The following is an 18964-nucleotide window of genomic DNA, read 5'->3' as shown; positions in this document are numbered from 1 at the left end:
GTTTGTTTACAAGGGAGGGGACTAAGATAATTTGTTCGTTTGGGATCAACTACAACTCGGAACTAGGAATGTGTGCCACTGGTTGAAGATGCAAGTTGCTGCCTCTCCCCCTACACTCCTATAGGTTCTTGTGCTCCAAACTGAGTTGAACGTGAGGAATTGGCCAATTAATGAATTCAGGACCTTTCTGATTGTGCAGAAATTCAGGCTCTTTTTCAAAAATGAATGTTATAAGGCTAAAAGAATTACAAGTGCAAAATTTTATGGTAATTCATTTAGAATGCTAACAGCAGTTAACAAAAATTTCTCGCTGCGGAAACTAACTTTTTGAAACTTTTCTGCACTGGTGAGTACTATACTATGGTGAGTAATTCATATCTGGACACAGATATCCGGACACAAAGAAGACAAAAAAAGTAACTAGAATAGCATTTGCAATTGACCTTTGCCCCCAAAGCTAAAATTGAGCCTCCAAATATTTTATGCTAGCATGAACCTAGTATCACTCAGAATTCACACTTTAAAAAAATGGCATGGGTCACTCATTGCTTTTGGAGCAAAACGATCATATATTTAGTGCCATATATTCACGATCTTAAACTTTGAACTCTACTCAGAGAAAAACAAATCAGTTTTAAGAAAAAAGAAACTTCACTTTTTCTTGTTGTCTTCAACTATAAACACAACCTGAAATTTTCATGAAAATTGAAGACATTAACTACTAAAAGTGTCCAACATTTAAAAAAAGACTTAACTTTTTTAAATGGGTAAAAAACATTTTGTTCAAATTTGAGCAAAGCGTTCTTTTTTTTTCCTTCATAAAGTAAGGGGAAAACCTATAAGTGAATTTTCATTTTTTTTAAACATTTTTCTCACCCTAAACCTAAGAAAAAAAAGGAAGAAAACTGAAGTTTTTAAGCATTTTAGTCGTTTTTTCTTTAAAATATAGTCACTGTTTTTTACAATTGACTGCAAAACAATCGATTTTGCACTTTTTTTTTTTTGCTAAACTAGTTAACATAGTCCCCATTTGCTTCAAAGTAGTAGCTTTAGACACCTTTTTGTTGCCACTGGCAGCTCTGCAAATTTTGAAACGGGGACGGTAATTGATTAAGTAGTGTACATTGAAACTGTGGTCTTCATTAACTTACCATTTGTAATCCAACACAGCCAATCATATTCTTAAAAATATATCAAAATACTTCAACGTGTGTAAAGTTAGTAGAGCCTCAAAAGTTTGAGGTTTCGTTTAATTTGAGGTGCATATTTACTTATAATAGCTCTCAAATGCTTATGAGGAAACATTTCCACATCTGCTAAGACTTTGTTAAGTACTTATTTATGAACATTGTTTAATATTTTATTACTTCATATAGTAGCACAGTCGTACTTCTGTTCAGGGTTTTTTTTTTTTTTTTTTTTTTTCAAATTTCACCATAACAACACATCTCCTAACCTAAAAATTATGACCTGCTTTGATAGAGTATAAAAACTTGAAAAAAAATCGGTCAGCGGGATTTGGAAAAAAAAGAAAAGCTACAAATAAAACTATAAGCAGGAAAAACAGAAGAAAAAACTGGGAACTCTCATCAATGGATAAAGAGAGTGATTACAGCCTCAATTCATAAGGCCAAAGTGACATGAGTTTTACTGCAGATGATGAAGAGGAACTGGAAATTGCAGTAGGTGAAGACGAAGTAGACCCAGTAGCATTTACTTCTTACAATTGTTGGAAAATTTAATGAATTTTGTTGTTGTAGAATAAAATGGTCTCAGATTTCGGTGGATAGCTGTTAACCTGGAAGAAGAAGGAGCTGTTTTGTGAGTGCATGGAAGCCACCAGCAAGTTTTGAAAGTGGGCAACAATTAAGGGTTCTTCGTTTTATAAATCGTGTCTTGTTAATAAAATTATACAACCTTGAAAACTAATGAAAAGATGGCTATCCTCTGTTGGAAATTTGTGAGAAAATAACTAAGCATACACTCTCACTTTGAGAATTTTTTTAACTTTTCCTAAAACAAATATGTGTAACTCAAACTTCATATGAATTGTATTTATCCCTGAAACAAATAGATTTTTGCATGAAAACAAATCTTTCTTTAGCTCTAGTTAGTTATACAATGATTTTAAATAGGGAAAACCACTTTGGACAAAATGCAAGGGTAACATTGGCCCAAATAAAACACAATTGAAAAGGGTAACAATGGTATGAAAAAAAAATTAAAACTATTCAAAAATTAAATTAAGAGTCTTCTTAGATATGTAGAAAAGTCCCCATTGGAATAGTATTAAAGTTATTAAGAAAAGATAGAAAAAGTTTCAAAATGTGTTCGAAAAAGTAGCCCATATTCACAGAATCGCAAAACCTGTGATCTGAAGGTGTGCATTATAACGGTCTTTTACTGTATGTATATTCTATAAAATGTTTATACATGACTGTAATGTGGGCCTTATTTTATTATCTAACCCTGATGTTTTGTTATCTATATAGTTTCTTATGATCATCGAAGATCTTGTTACTAGCAAATAAAGTGAGCCAATCTTTCGATTTTTTTTCAGCAGATCAATATGATAATAATATATTAGATCCTATGTTCTTGTAGACTGTATTTGGGGGAAGAGAAAAGAAAAGTTCATAATAAATAAAAATGGTGTTTTTTTTTTTAATGCATGAAATGTTTTTAAAAAATCCAATCTGCATTAATCTATCTCTCATTCATTGCTTGAAGATCCCATGTATCCAAACATTGGCCACTTGTGGGTAATTTAAATGGTTCATGAAACTAATTTCTAAAATAAAATATAAAGGGAAGGCATAAATTACAATTTAAAACACATTTCCATTTTAACGAGATCAAATTATAATGAGTAAAAAAAAGCAACAATATATTACTTACAATGGAATATAATAAAACCGTAACATTTAATACATTACATCTTGGAATGTTGATTACAAAATGCTGATGTACAATTTTTGTCTTACAACATGTCTTTTTTTTTCTTTTGATGCAATGGTGAAAAATTGAGTTGCTTTTATTTTGAAATGCTGATTTTACTGAATTCCAACTTAACTTTTTACACTAGTTCCTATGCAATATGTATTTAAAACTCGACAACAGTGAAATAATAATTGGATGAGAAATTTCGGAAATTTGAACGTGATTGCTACAAACAAAGCAAGCTCCAATGCACTGTGAACAGAAAAGTAACAGCAGTGTCTTTCCCCTTCCATTTCTATCTTCATAAACTGGAGTTTAAAAAAGTTTTTTAATCACACCTGTCATTGAATTGCTGTGTACAGTATAATATATTATATACACTATACTCAACATTTATCTATGCTTTATGTATAATAGTATACTATACTGTATATTTATAAATCAATTTCTGTTTTTCTCTCTATTTATCAAATATATATATATATATATATATATATATATATATATATATATATATATATATATATATATATATATATATATATATAAACTTCAAGAGAACATTTTTTAAAATCTATTTTTTTCTCAATGGGCTTATCAAAATCTCTCTATATTCATCAATCAATATCTAGCTCTATAAATTATCTTTAAAGAAATTTAAACATATGTTTTACAGGAATGGGAAAGGAAGCAGTGATTATGAATCATCCCTCCATTACAGAAGCAAAACCATGTGACATTTTTGCAAAAACTTGCATGTAATGCAAGCAGGGACATAATGAATGGTAGTATGTAAACATTTCTTTTGCCTAGAGTTATGCAGAGTTTAAATCTTGTTCTGTACTTAAAAAATTGCAAAATGAAAGAAAAAAATTTCATAAGAAAGAAATTTTTTAGCCCAAATGATAAAAATAAATAGTGCCCTGAAGCAATCAGTTCAGATCTGCGGGAGTAAAAAGATCATTAAAAAACTTCCTAGAATTAATTTATCAAAAATTGAATATCAATGTGCACAATGTTGACAAAAACTGCACCAGTATCCATATTTCATGTTTCTAGGCTTTACTATTTCCCTAGATATGTCTTTTTCACATTCATCATATTTTATAAAAGTACAGATAAGTGCTTATAATCAAGAACTCAATTTAATTTGTTAACATATTTATTATTATTATTATCATTTAAAGAATGCAATGCTTGAATTGAACTTCATGCATACTTAATTTTTAAAATTAAAAGAAAAGTTTATAAGGACAATCAAAAGAGTAGAATATTTAAAATTATCCACACAAAAGAAAACATAACTGTATGATTTAGAGGATATCCATTTATACACATAAAATACCAAGTACAATACGAACACATAAATCATAAGAAATTTAGGCAATTTGACTTACAAACATGTTACAAGAAAATAAATTTTCAAATCCACTAAGTGTCCTAAACATTCTGATTAATTGATTAAAAAAAAAAAACACAATAAGAAACAAGAAATTTTAAAATGTATATGTGAATCAAGTAAGGTAAAACCACCAGTAGACACTGCACTAATAGTTGAAACTTATGAAAAAAAAAACTGAATAAACAGGGGAAACACAGGTGCCAAAAATCTAAATTTGTCTGTATAAGTAGCATTGCTCTCTAGTGAGAAGTAGCGTGCTGTCAAGTAAAGAGCCATGGTCACCGCGATTCTCCGATGACAACAGTATATGTTTTCTAATTGCTTATTGTAATTTCCTTGTGATGTTTTTAAAGAATAAGCTGAAAGATAAGCATTGCAAACTCAAATGAAATTTTATAATTTTGATTTAAAAGTCATTTATGTTTTTTCTTTGGACTTTTAAGTGTGAATAAATTTATTTAAAATATAAAAAACAAAAAAATGGCTCTGTTGGACATCGGGTCAGCTATTGAAACTTTAAATGACATAATATTTAGCAGTTGACATGAGGTGTTAACTGTTGGGTAATAATACAATTTGATAATACTGCCTTAATCAAGCATTCAAGCGTCAAGTTAACAGGGGATTTCAAGTATTAAAGACACAATGCATCAACTATTAAATTATTCCATTTCATGTTTTCAATGCAAATAAATGAAAATTTTGGAAGGTAGTTAATTTCTCGTAGCCCCATAATTTAGCATAACTTATAACCCATGACGTTAGTATTTATTCTATATGTTTTTCTATAACCATTTTTACATACCTACAGTGCTGAATGTTGAGTTTTCAAAACCTTGAAACTATCTTCCTTTAAATTTTATATCTAGGTTCAACGAAAAAACACAAGAGGGTGAATTTGCCACCCATCAGAAGCTGCTGCCCAGGCTACTAGGAGACAAGCCAAGGGTCCCCCATTTGTTCCCTCTTAGATCTGGCACTGAGATTCCTATGTTCATACCGAATGGACACGAATTCAGCATTTTCTATTTTCTTATTTCAAAGCATATGTCAACTGCTGAAAATAAAGAGTGTCAGGTACTAGATATTGTTGTGTACAGTTGATATGACGTACTAACTCAAGATCTTTTTTTTATTTCAAACATAAAATTCAGTTACTTTATTAATATCATTCCTGTTGCATTACAATAGGGGACTAGTTGATGTAGCTGTTTCTTATTAAAAAATTACCCTAAGTGTGAATTCACTCCAAGCTATGTTAACAAACAAAAAAAATTTTAAACTGCTGACTACTGGTGATTTTACCTCACAAGGAGATGATAAAAATAGTTTTTTTTAATTAATCTTACAAAAATTACAATAATTACCTGTCATTTTTTCAATATCATTTAAAAAAACTTGAAGAATAGCATGCAGTTTCTCATCATCAGCACATGCATTCCAGTGAGCTTCATTCCGGTCCTGCACACATAAATGCATTACCAATTTCAAAATGACACCATATTTTTTAACTTAGTGGATTGTAGCTACATGCTCACACAATGACAATGACAACGTCAAAACTTAATAAAGAGATAGAGATAAATAAAATAACAAAATGAAATTATAAACTTACATGCAGACATTCAATCTTTTAATTATTATTATTTTTATTTTTTTTTTAAATAAATATACATAACTTAATCACACACAACATATACTGTTTATCTGAAATATCTAGGACTTGTTGGTAGTAAAATATGTCACGATTTTAACTAAGTGTGCTTTGTACTTAAAAAGAAAATTCTACCATGTGAGATTTTTAAAAACAAAAAGAATTAAAATATAAGAAATTCAAATTGGAAACCATTAAGTTTTAAGCAGGAAATGTTATGTACAAAAACTACAAGAAAATACTACTTTTTGAAGTAGTATAGTCAAATACGTGTAATATTTTTTTTCCCATAAGTTTAAAATTTTGTTTATAAATCACCTCTTGGTAGTTTATAATTTACAAAAAATATTAAAATCCAGAGTAAAGGAAAGTAATAATTTCTACTATACTTTAAAAAGATATGGAAAATGATTTTATATGTGCATCCAACTACTTTTTTGACTCCAAGAAAAAAAAATCATAACTATGCAATACTAATAACATGCTAAACAACGACAATAATAAAAATTTCAAGCACATAGCTGCAATCTGTCGCAAGTAGAAACTGCTATTCTTCGATTAATCAACACTACTTATTCATCGAGATTTTGCATATTCTAGATCAAGATTTCTTTTGTCTGACTTACATTTAATTTGAAGGTTTGCAATTCTGCAGAGTGCCAAAGCTGGAAAAGTAACTATCTGCATTAATACATCATAAAAAAGCCACAAAAACCTTGTCATTTAAAATGTCCACTATATTAACAACACATTTTAGCAAAATGTAACACTTTTATTATTTCATTCAAAAGTGTATAAACACTTTTGAATGAAAATTTAAACTTAATACATTTTTTAATGAACTGAAATGTATCAGTATAAAAAGCCAATGAAATACCAAAAAAAAAAAATGACAGAGGAAGTTTGCCATACAAAATTTAATATTTATGATTTCCGGTGAGATTTTTTTTTTTTTTTTTTGTTAAGATACTCAACTTCACAAAGTTCAAACAGGCTTTAAACTGCAACACCTGATACAAGTCACAAAAATCCAGTGTTTCAAGGATCAAAAATCGAAACAAATTTTAAAACACATAAAAAAGATTTGAAATAACCGCACCTTGGATAAATTGTCATTTTCATCACTAGAAGAACTGTAAGATTCATCAGCTGCAACAAAACTGTCATTGCTATCTGCGCTACAGAGACTTTCATCGCTGCCAGTTAATGATTTCCTTCTCCTTAATTCTGTAGTTTTTAATGAAAGATCATTAAATTTAATTTTGCTGCAACAGAACCTGCAACTATACTTGGCTAAAAGTTGATGAAGTAGCTGAAATAATTAAAAACATACACCATATAGTTTAGAAGGGATATACATTAAATCATAAAAATATCATTAGAAGCACTAACATGCACTCGAGTAGCAATATTACATTTAAAATCATAAAATGAGCAGCTAAACAGCACTTTCCCATTAAGAAAAAGTCTAATAATTGCAAGCTGACCTTATCTCAATTAATGATTTCGCCAGATTATGAATTAAAATACTGAAATAACAGAAAGAAAGTATATTTCATGCACAAGTTTGGTTTTTTTTTAATTGACAAATAAATATCTGAAATGCTTTTCACTGTGACCTTTCAATTTTGTGTCATTAATATGTCAACATATACTACATACAAGTATGATACTAACCTTTCATTTATTCACAATTATAAAATTATAATGCTACAAAATTCCTCTTAATATTATTAATTTATTTACTTATATATACTTATTTATTTATTTTTATGAGTTATCAGCGCTTCAAACAAAAGTTACTATAAAATATACTGAAATACATACAATGTGAGCAATTTATCTCACGGTAAGTTTAAAATATCAAGTAAGAATAATTTTGTATACATATTAGATAGAGTACATAAGAGTTAAATTACCAAGTATTATAAAGTTTTACCATACATAACGAGCTTTGAAAGAATGAAGAAACATTTTCTGTCATATCTTGCTTATTTTATGTCAGCTTTCCTACCCCATATCACCCATTATAATTTATTTCTAAAATGATTGTTATAAAAATATCATAGTTATGTTAGTCTGAAACACATAATAGAATATTTAAACACTGATTATTCGTAATCTAAACAAAAACAAGAAAAGGTTGCATCAAGATTATTTTATAAAAAGCTTAGTCTTCATGATAAGGGTCACAAAAAGGAAATTATTACATTAATATGCTCAAATTTAAATTTACCTTGATTTAGTACTTTCTACACAGATATTATTGAATAAGCATGTTAAAAAAATGCATAATAAATGGATTAATTACAAGTTATAACTGCATAAAAACTGACAATAAATAAACTTCAAAAAAAAAAAAAAAAACTTGCAGCAGAAATAAGAGGGAGAAAAAAGGCAATAAAAAGTCAAAATAAGTAATCCTAATTCAGTCATTTCCTATCTATGCTAAATCGCTAAAATACACTTGCTTGTCCAACTACTACCTCACACATGCCAACTCTCTGTGGTTAAGCTTCATGAGTGCTAAAATCTTCAAACAGAGAGAATACATAAGAAAACTAGCAGTATTTTTACATAACAAAAGCCATACCTTATTTGATTTTTCTTTTGTTTGAGTCATGTTGGAGTCTAATGTTAAAGAAATTAAATATGCTCTAAAGGCATCCTCAAGCTTTCCCCTATTGACTAGCAGATCTCCTTTTCTTGAGTAGTCCTTGCAAAAGATAAAATTTAAAATATTATCATATAGATTATCACTTGAAATTTCTTCTACATATCAGATTTAAAACTGACAATCTACTTTTTAAGCAAGAAAACTTATTCAAAAATATTTCAATGATTTCAACAATTACACTATTGCCTTTGGAACGCATGTAATTCAGATCCTACTGTTCCCGAGGGAAAACAATTGTTTCAGGGGGAAATTAGATTTTTTTTTCTTAATACATAAAGTAAATCCCAAATTTTATAAAATTTTTAGAGGAATGTAATAAAGTAAAAATAACACCAAATATAAAGCAGAAAAAACATTTCCCCCTATGAAAATTTGCTTATTTAACAACATTTATAAGTTTTAGATATTTACAAGTGTTTGATTTGAATGTTATATCCATGTTTACAGCTGAAGTTTGTAACAGTTTATAGAAGCATTAAAGATTCAGTTAAAAACATTTTTTCACTTTAATTTCAGTCAGAAATAATCCAGAATTTTAATCAAGCAAGGTTTAAATTAGGAATACTTGAATTAGCAATGTTTGCATTAGCAAAAGGAATGAGTCTCAGGCTGAATTTATGAACTTCTTTTCCACTTTATTTTCTTCTTTTCCTTATACTGGAAATAATATGTTTTGAGATATATAAAAGGAAAAATAACATGGTCTCATTAAACTAATACAATTTCGAAGAAGGCATCTAAGTAAAAATAATTAAAATCAGTATTTTAGCTGAACATTTGTAGTTTTAAAATGTTACATATAAGAAAATACCTCAGAAGTGACAGGCGGTAATAAGATTGTTAAATCAGCATCAGTTTTATTAACTTCCACTACATCTTCAGGAACATCTTTGTCTGAATCTATATTTGACAAGAAAAAGTGTTATGAAAAGATTAAATAAAGATAACTACAGATCTCGCAGCATCTTTGAAAAAAAAAAATCAAGACACATTATTAAGAAAAAATCAAGACCAAAATCAGGACACTTTTAACATGCTTATTGGTATGTATCCATCCAATTAAAGGCCTTAGTGCTATTTAATCAATTTAATAATCATTCCTTAAGAGAAAAAAGGTGTTGGAAAAGCTACACTTTAAATTATGTAAGTGAAAAGAAAAACAGCTATAGGTATCCATGGGGCAATATTTATTAATCAACAAAATAAAGTGACCCTTTTGAAACAATCCATCTCAAAAAACAAAAAAAAAAGAAAGAAAGAAAACTAACAAATCATAAAAAGACAACAATATTTTAAAAACCTGTGTTTAAACTTTTTCCTGAAAACGTGATAGGAATTGATAGCGCCATACTATACAACTCTCCTCTAAAGAGAGTTGAAACATCATCTTACCTCACTTCAATGAAATGTCAAATTCAGTCAAAAAGTCAAGAGGGAGACTAAGAAACAATTCTGAGAAATACATGTTTAATGACTTGACTGCGACTATGCAAGCTCCAACTTTCATAAAAATTATGCTTTGCTGTAATTTAAAATAGGGTGTTAACTGCAGAAAACTAATTAAGGAGCAGGAAAGTTCCTAGTGCTTCAATTAAAATGCACAAAACATTCATCGATTGATAGCAGCAATTAGAAAACTATAGAAACTGCTAAACACATACAGTGTCATTCCACGCCAACTGAAACCATAGTGTGGTTATTGAACTTAAAACAATGGCCTTATGTTGATATTTGAAGGAAATTTATTGAAGTTTCTGGATTGAATGGCTGTGTTTGACAGAAATGCATAGTTATGTTTAAAATTTAAGATTAATAAGAGACATTTCTCATTTTGTTTTTTCACGCTTAAAATGTAACTTTTTAAAACAATAATAACTTTAAAATATAGTGATTTTTCATAAAGTTTTAGTTTATACATGAAGGTACATTGTTTCTGAGTATATGTGTGCAGTGATTTTCTTCAGTCAATGATACATTTTAATTTTTAAAAATTAAAAAGCTTTCCAGAAATGAATTTGTTTTCTCTGTTATAAATTTTTAAATAAGTTTACTTTATTCAAATTATTAAAGAGTTTCAAACTTAAAAACAGGTATGTGCAATAAAATTTATTAATCATATTTCATAATAATTTTGAAACATTTTTACTAATTAAAAGAAATACAGCCATAACAGAGGGTACTTGAATGTGTAACAGAAGGGACAAAGCTGAAATGTTCTCTCTGTTACAGCTTGCATTGGATTTTTTATTAAAATGTCACTTGCTGGTACTATTCATAAGGGATTCTGGGAATGTATAAATGTGTAGTAACATTTTGTTTAAACCGCTTTCTTCAGTGTTTGATCACATTGGCATTTGTATGTTCTTTACAAACTCCAGCTTTTTCAGAAAAGAAAATAAGGGCCCATAAACTTCTGAATTTTATAACTGTTTCCTTACAAGTGCCTTATTTTTTATTCTGTAAATAAGTGGCCTTCAAGTTTTTCTGCTACCTTAATATTCTTTTCCTGTTACACGAATCTCGAGGACAATGGAACAAATGAATCGATTTTGTTCAAGGAGATTTGGACAGAAAAACCGACATTCTCATTGTAACCAGACAATATTTATCCAAAAATTTTAGTTGAATGTGCAGAGGAATTAGTGGATGTTATTTTGAATATTTTCAATGCTTCTTATAACTCGGGGACGGTGCCAGAGGACTGGAAGCTGGCTAAAATAATGCCACTCTTCAAGAAGGGGTTCAAAGGTGATGCTGGGAATTATAGACCTGTAAGTTTGACTTCAGTGATTTGTAAGATTTTCGAAACTTTGATCAAAATTAGGATCATGAAGTTGTTAGAGACTAATAGTCTGTTGACTAGTTTGCAGTATGGTTTCAGGAAAGGTAAATCCTGTGCTACTAATTTATTGTATTTCTACGACAAGGTTACCTCAGCTTTAGATAACAAAAAATGTGTGGATGTTGTTTATATTGATTTTCAAAAAGCTTTTGACAAGGTACCGAATGTTGCTCTTCTCAGCAAATTAGCTGACATAGGAATAGGAGGAAAAACTTTACTTTGGGTTAGAAATTGGCTCACTGGTAGGAAGCAAAGAGTAGTTGTGAGAGGAAATCATTCTAAATGGAGTGATGTTTTAAGCGGGGTTCCTCAGGGCCTCTTTTGTTTATTATTTTTATGAATGACATCAATAAAAATATTTCTGGAAGCATGAATTGTTTTGCTGATGATGTCAAAGTTATGGGGACTGTCGAAAATGAAGAACAAGTAAAACAGCTTCAAGAGGATTTAGATCATATTACTAAGTGGGCAGATAAATGGGGTATGGCAGTTAATGTAGGGTATTGTCAAGTGCTACACTTAGGTCATGGAAATAAGCGTACGAGATATTGTTTACAGGGTTCAGTCATTAATCAGGCAGAAAATGTTATGGATCTGGGTATCTTAATAAATCAGGACTTCAAGTTTTACAGCAAATTAGCTGACACAGGAATAGGAGGAAAAACTTTACTTTGGGTTAGAAATTGGCTCACTGGTAGGAAGCAAAGAGTAGTTGTGAGAGGAAATCATTCTAAATGGAGTGATGTTGATGAATAATATTTTAGTCAACAGTGCAGCATTGCAAGTAACAGAGCCAACAGAATGCTTGGGTTTATCATTCTATTTCAAACAAATCTAAGAAGGTTCTTCTGCCTTTATATAGGAGTTTATTAAGACCTCATTTGGAGTACGCTGTTCAGTTTTGGTCGCCTTATCTGAAGAAAGATATTTTTGTATTGGAAAGGGTTCAAAGAAGGTTAACTAGATTAGTAAAGGGACTTTCAGATTTAGATTATGATGTCAGACTTAATAGGCTTAACATGTATAGCTTGGAACAAAGGAGAGTCAGAAGGGACATGATTCAGTTATTTAATTTTATCAAAATGAAAGATGTAAATGGATTAAATTTTTGCGGGGAAAGCAGGACAAGGGGTTATTGTTTTAAGCTATTTAAATCTCAAGCTAACTTGGAAATTAGGAAAAACTACTACTTTAGTAGGGTCGTGGGCACTTGGAATAGCTTACCAGAAGAGGCGGTAATGAGCAAGGGGGTGGATAGCTTTAAGAGGGCCATTGATCTTCATTGAGGACTAATTAATTGACTAGGACCAGCCTAGCGGGGCCCAGAGCCTGTTGCTGGTCGTCACATTTGTATTTCTAACAGCTTATCATCCCTTTTTCACCATCAGGATTTTTATGCCACTTACAGATTATGTGGGCAGGTCTATCTGCCGCTAACTAATCACAAAAACCTCAAATTTTGCTCCTAGTAAATTTCTTGATTTTTAAAAATATAACATGCTGTTTTATGTGTTTTTAAGAAAAATTCTGGAGGCTAACCTCATCACTTTACAACAATGAAATTTGATATTTTACTATGCGAGTAAATGATATTTGAGTCAGCTTACTCATGCTTTTACTTTGTAACGCAATTTCAAATGAATTAAACATGTATTTTTTCTAGAATTTTCTTGTTTTACTAATATTTTTCAGTCTATGAAATTTTGATCTATTTTGAAGATTAAAATAATTTTTGATTGTTTTTAAAATATCCCTAATATTCGGATTGAATTTCTTCTAGTTCGATCTTGTACAAGTAAAATTTCTGAATTTAAAAACATGCCAAAATCTAACATGTGCTTCGTCAAACACTGCCCCCCCCCCCCAAGTACGAACTAAAACCTAATAAAAAAAATACCTCCCCCCTCCTCGTCCCACTGGTAGACACCCCTGATAATGATGCAGCATGTATTCAGATGTCACATATCTATACTAATATTATAAAGAGAGCATGGGTGCAAGTTAGGTGATGTGTTCAAGACGGAAAATCTTGTGACTCCCCCCCCCCACATGCGTGCTTATGAAAAAATTTATTAGTATAAATGTTGTAGATTTTAACCTTGGCAGTTTTAGAATCTGTTTAATATGAATTTTAACCTTGTCTTTTCTAACAACATGGACCCAGTTAAGTTGTAATATTTAAGCATTTTGACATTGTCGTTCCAAAAAATGTAAAAACCGCCTATAATGAGGGGAGGGGGTCTGGGGGCTCTCTCCCAGTTTTTTTTTTAAATTGAAGTCCAAAAAACGCAGTGGCAGGCCATTTTAGTGACGTTCAGGGAAAGGAAGGGGTCAGAGACTCTCTTACATGAAATTTTTCTAACTAATAGTCTCAAAATTACAATATAGGGCGATCTTCAAAAATATTAGAGAAAGAGTGAGGGGGGGGGGAGCTGGCTGTTCCGAAATTGTAGCGTTGAAGATTTTGAAATTGAAGCATTAAAAACGAAATTTTACTCCATCTTTCATAACATATACATGCTTTTTGAATACATTTGAAGGGATGGAGTCCAAGAACTCTACTTCGGTAATATTTCGAAATTGAAGTTCCAAAAACGCAATTTTAGACGATGTTGGATGATGCTAAGGGTAAAAGCGCTTGGGGCTCACCGCCATTACTTTTTTGCCGATCGTAAACATTTTTATTGCAGCAAGCTTGGGACATAAGATTTTCACTTTTGCCACAAAATCAGTTCTGATCAGAAAGTCTACCCAAGATAGCACGAACAAACCAGAAAAGAAGGAAAGATGGGGGAAGGTATGGACGATTAATGGTAACTGGCACCACTCCCTCACACAGTCTTCATTTGTAAAAGAATTCTTTTATAAGATAGCAGATGGTAAAGTTAGCAATAAAAAAACAGCTCCAGTGAAGTAGATGAGACTGACGCGCTGCCTACTGCGCTACCGAGGCACCCAGTGAAGTAGATAATTTTTTAAACGAGGAACACTATTCAATATTCTTTGAATTAAAAAAAAACAATAGGGGAACTGAATCCGCACCCCAGGGAGGGCCCCCGAATCATATCCCTCAAAAGGCAGTCAAATACAGCCTAAAGAAGCGTTTTAAATATTTCAGCATCAAAAAAATTTCGGAAGAGAACTCTCGAACCCATTCCTCTAAGATCACCACAAACGCCTTAATTTGAGTTTTTAAAGCTTCAGTTTCTAAATTTTTTTTTCAAGGAACAGTACTCCCTTTACCTACATACGTGACGTATGACCGCCTAAAAGTTTTAATACTTTAATTTCGGGATCATGACAGAATCTTTAAACTCCCTTTCCATTTAAATCATCTAATGATAGCCTAAAACAGACTTAAAACTTCAGAAAAAAAAAAATTTCGGGCTGAGCAGCGGAATAGCCCCTTATCCTTATGTGAAGCAGGCGCACCAAAGGCAGTATAAGTTTGTTTAAGATTTATTTTTCTATTGAAAGAGCAACTCCCCTTCCCACATCCCCAAAGACAACCCAAAGTTTTAAGACTTCAATTTCGAAAATGTTTCGAGAAAGACCCTCGAGCTCCCCAACTCTTAACGCACTCAAAAATAGCAAAATAGTATTTCAATGCTTCATCATGGAGAAATTTTCGAAGGAGAAAGACTCCCTTCTCCCCGAACTCTTTCGCCTAAGTTCACTAAATTTGACTTATATTTACGGTTCCCCCTTTTCATCACTGAAGTTTGAAGAATTTAATTCCTAACATTTATTGAGAGAAAGCCTTCGAATTCCTCCTTTTTAAGTCTCCCAAAGATTACCTAAAGCAGAGTTGGGTCATTTTCAAAATATGCATACATATACTGTCCCACAATAATAATTAAAAAATATATATTCACACTATGTTTACAACTAAACATAAATATTGTATTTCATTATTACACTACAAACTATATTTCTAATACGAAAAACATGATCACTTTGTATTTTTGACTTAAAGATGCAGATTTTTGCATCTAGTAAAAGATAAAAAATAGCCGTCCCTCTTCTGAATGTTATAATTTCATAACAATTTTTCATTCTATTTTTCACTACAAAAAAAAATAGTTGGGAGATTTCATGAGGAAAATAATCATTATTTTAAATTTCTGTCATTATTTCATAAAAAAAATTTTTTTTGAAAGAAAATCTTCAAAACATTTGGTCCTTCATGTTATGTCAAGTCTGTTACCAAGCTTTAATCTCATGAAAAATAAGTTGACAAATTCACCAAGAGATAGCAGCACATATGGAATAAAAACACTAAAGATAGTTAAATATTTGCCTGTAGTCATTTTCTTTTGCAGTTGAAAAGCAACAGTGTAGAGGTGGAAACAACAGATTATAAAGGTGAGTATTTTTATTTTATGTCAAGTCTGTTACCTATTTTTTTTGTTAAAAATATAAGTTTAGTATTTTCTTTTGCTTGAATATTATTTGCTAGTTAATGTATTAAAGATTTTGCTTTGTTTTTTAGTGTTATTAATTAGCATGTAGGTTCTGGAGTAAATTTTGCTGTTAATGTGAAATCTGTTACCAGTCAAGTCTGTTACCGTGTTACTGGTAACGGATTTGACTCTATGGTAACAGACTTGACTTTGTTAAAATTCCTTCGTATTTCATGCTTGGTTATACTGATTGTAAATATTTATTTTATATTCTAGAATGCCTTCAACACCTGCTGAAAAGCAAAGACGTTATAGAGAAAAGTTAAAAAAGGAACCAGGAAAGTATGAGCAGGTTAAAATCAAAGATAAAGAAAGGTAAGTTGTTCAAACAATTACAAACAATTCATGTTCATACATTAGTTGCCATGTTCTTATATTAACACATTCCTAAAGAATATCTCGAATTATAGTTTAATTTATAATGTAATTTTTTTTATTATTAACAGTTAACTTTTACAAAAAGAAACTGGTAAATATCTCAATAATTTAAACTAATTTCATTTTATTTATAATGGACTTTTTCCTAAATAATAATAATAATAGTAGTATTTTTTAATTAAAGTTTTCGTTTTACAGAAAGAATTTGATAAATTATGCTCTCCAGTTTATACTTTTTATTTATAATTTTTTTTTTTTTTTTTTTATTTTTGTAATTGCAGAAAGAAACTTACTAGAAAAAAAATTTCAGATCTGTCCGAAAGGGGGAAAAGGAGTATTAGGAAATACTGGCGTGAGAAACAAGCTCAATCACGCATGAGGAAAGTCAATTTGCTAGTTAGTACTCCACCATCTACACCAGAACCAGTATTAGTTGAACAAGCAGTACCAGGTCCCTCCAATGATCATGTATTTTCAGTAAATAGAAAGAATGGACGCAAGAAAGCCCTCAGAGATAGAAGTAAACTTGTAAGAGAAAATTTGAAATTGCATGAAAAGAATAAAAAACTCAAGAAGCAGGCAGAAAAGTATAAGAAAAGATGGCAGAGACAAGTTTCTACTGTAAAAGAAAAGGAAAGTAAAACAGAGTCAGAATTGTTAACACTAAAGTCCAAAACAAAAGTAACCCTTAAAAAATATTTTAAAGATAAAATAACTAATAAGCACCCAGTTGCACGCGAGCTCTTTATACATAATGTTATGCAGAAATCCTGGCAGGATAAGTATACGACCTCAAGCAACAAGAAAAAGATAATTAAGAAGGAAATAATAACCAGCAAATTAATGAAGAAATATCGGCTGGTGCGCCAGGGTCTGCACTCATACTTAAATCTATCAAATCGTGTTCGACCAATGTCTCAGGGGAAATGCTTGGCACAAAAACGAAGAGTTCTTTCCAGATTTTTTGAACGCGATGATTTGAGTACAGCAACGGCTGGGAAGAAAGAAACCATAACCAGAAACCAGGAAAAAAGACAGAAACAATATTTAACAGATACAATGAAAAATTTATATAAAAAATATTTAAAAGAATCTCCAGTCACTAAGATGTCATACACTACATTTACAAGATTACGACCATATCATGTAATAGCACCGAGGGCTGAAGATAGAAATACATGTGCGTGTATTATTCATTCTAACTTGAAGCTAAAGGTGCAAAAACTAAGGCATCTGAATGCAATTAAAACAGATGACCACAAATCTTTAGTTGCTGCTACTGTATGCGACATGAAATCAATTGATCGCATGTATGGGAAATGTAATAATTGCCTTGATATGGATGTTCCAACAAATGTGCCAAATATGTCTGATATTACAACGTGGTGGATGTGGCAGAAGAAAAGAGAAAAGAAAAAAAAATAGTTAAGGGAGAAAGTAAAGAAATCTATGTGCAGACAACATCAAAGGAGAAAATTGAAGGTCCAATTTCATTGCTAATTGAAGATTTTCAGAAAGATGTTAAACGCTACAAAAAGCATCTTTTCAATATCTCTCAACAATTTGCAGCTTACAATGCTTGTAAAAACAACTTGCTGCCCAATGAAGCCTTAATACACATTGATTTCTCCGAAAATTATTCTTGCAAATTAGGAGAAGAAATACAAATGTATCATTTTGGCGCATCAAGAGCCCAAGCAACATTGCACACTGGAGTAATGTATATTGGGGGCAAAGAAAAGCCAATTTCCTTCTGCAGTATTTCACCAAGTAATAATCATAGCCCGGCTGCTATTTGGACACATCTAAAACCTGTCCTTGAACATCTTAAAGATGTTTCACCGAAAATTTCGGTATTGCATTTTTTTTCGGATGGCCCTACAACACAGTATCGGCAAAAAAAAAACTTCTATCTTTTCAGCTATCTGCTGTATGAATTTGGATTTGAAAGAGGCACCTGGTCTTTTTTTGAAGCCTCGCATGGGAAGGGAGTAGCCGATGGCATTGGAGCTACAATTAAACGAACTGCAGACAGATTGGTTTCACACGGAAGAGACATCAGCAATGCAACTGAACTTTATGAAAAACTTCATGGAGAAACAACTATTAAACTATTTTTTATTAATGAAACAGAAATTGCGAAAATTGAGAAAATATTGCCTAAGAATATTGCTACACTTCATGGAACATTTGAAGTACATCAAATAATTACTGTTGAAAAAGGAACATTTCTTTTCAGAAATGTCAGTTGCTTTTGCAAAAGAAGTAGTATTTGTGACTGTTTCCAACTAAAGGAATTTTCATTTTGTGAAGGAAAAATAAAACAGAAAAAGGTTCTGAAAAAAGCAAAAATTTTGGGAAGGAGAAAAATTTATAGCAGTTCTTCTAATTCTGATGATAAAATTTCTCTATATTCAGACAGTGATTTGAATGACACCATTTCATTCGAAGCTGCAAAAATGATGGATCAAGATATGATTTTAGAAGAGGTATCAACAGATAAAATTCACCCTGGTGCTTTTGTTCTTGTGGAATTTGTTGGTCGTACTCGATCGAAAACAAAATACAAATACGCAGCTATTGTCCAGAGCGAGGTTGATGAAGAAGG

The 18964-nt window shown here is 30.9% G+C and overlaps 1 protein-coding gene across 1 annotated transcript in view; it reads right to left on the bottom strand.

Annotated features, from left to right (window-relative positions):
• LOC129218137 (LON peptidase N-terminal domain and RING finger protein 3-like) overlaps positions 1–18964 on the bottom strand; it is a 105843-nt gene that overhangs the window by 61327 nt on the left and 25552 nt on the right. Inside the window, exons 2-5 of the mRNA XM_054852349.1 lie at positions 9485–9573; positions 8590–8712; positions 7096–7308; positions 5710–5803 (exon numbers count right to left, since the gene is read on the bottom strand). Coding sequence (XP_054708324.1) covers positions 5710–5803; positions 7096–7308; positions 8590–8712; positions 9485–9573 — 519 coding nt within the window. The remainder of the gene's footprint in view (positions 1–5709; positions 5804–7095; positions 7309–8589; positions 8713–9484; positions 9574–18964) is intronic.

This window comes from Uloborus diversus, chromosome 3 (assembly GCF_026930045.1).
Source record: "Uloborus diversus isolate 005 chromosome 3, Udiv.v.3.1, whole genome shotgun sequence".
Lineage (NCBI taxonomy): Eukaryota > Metazoa > Arthropoda > Arachnida > Araneae > Uloboridae > Uloborus > Uloborus diversus.
This window is presented reverse-complemented; position numbering and strand designations above follow the sequence as displayed.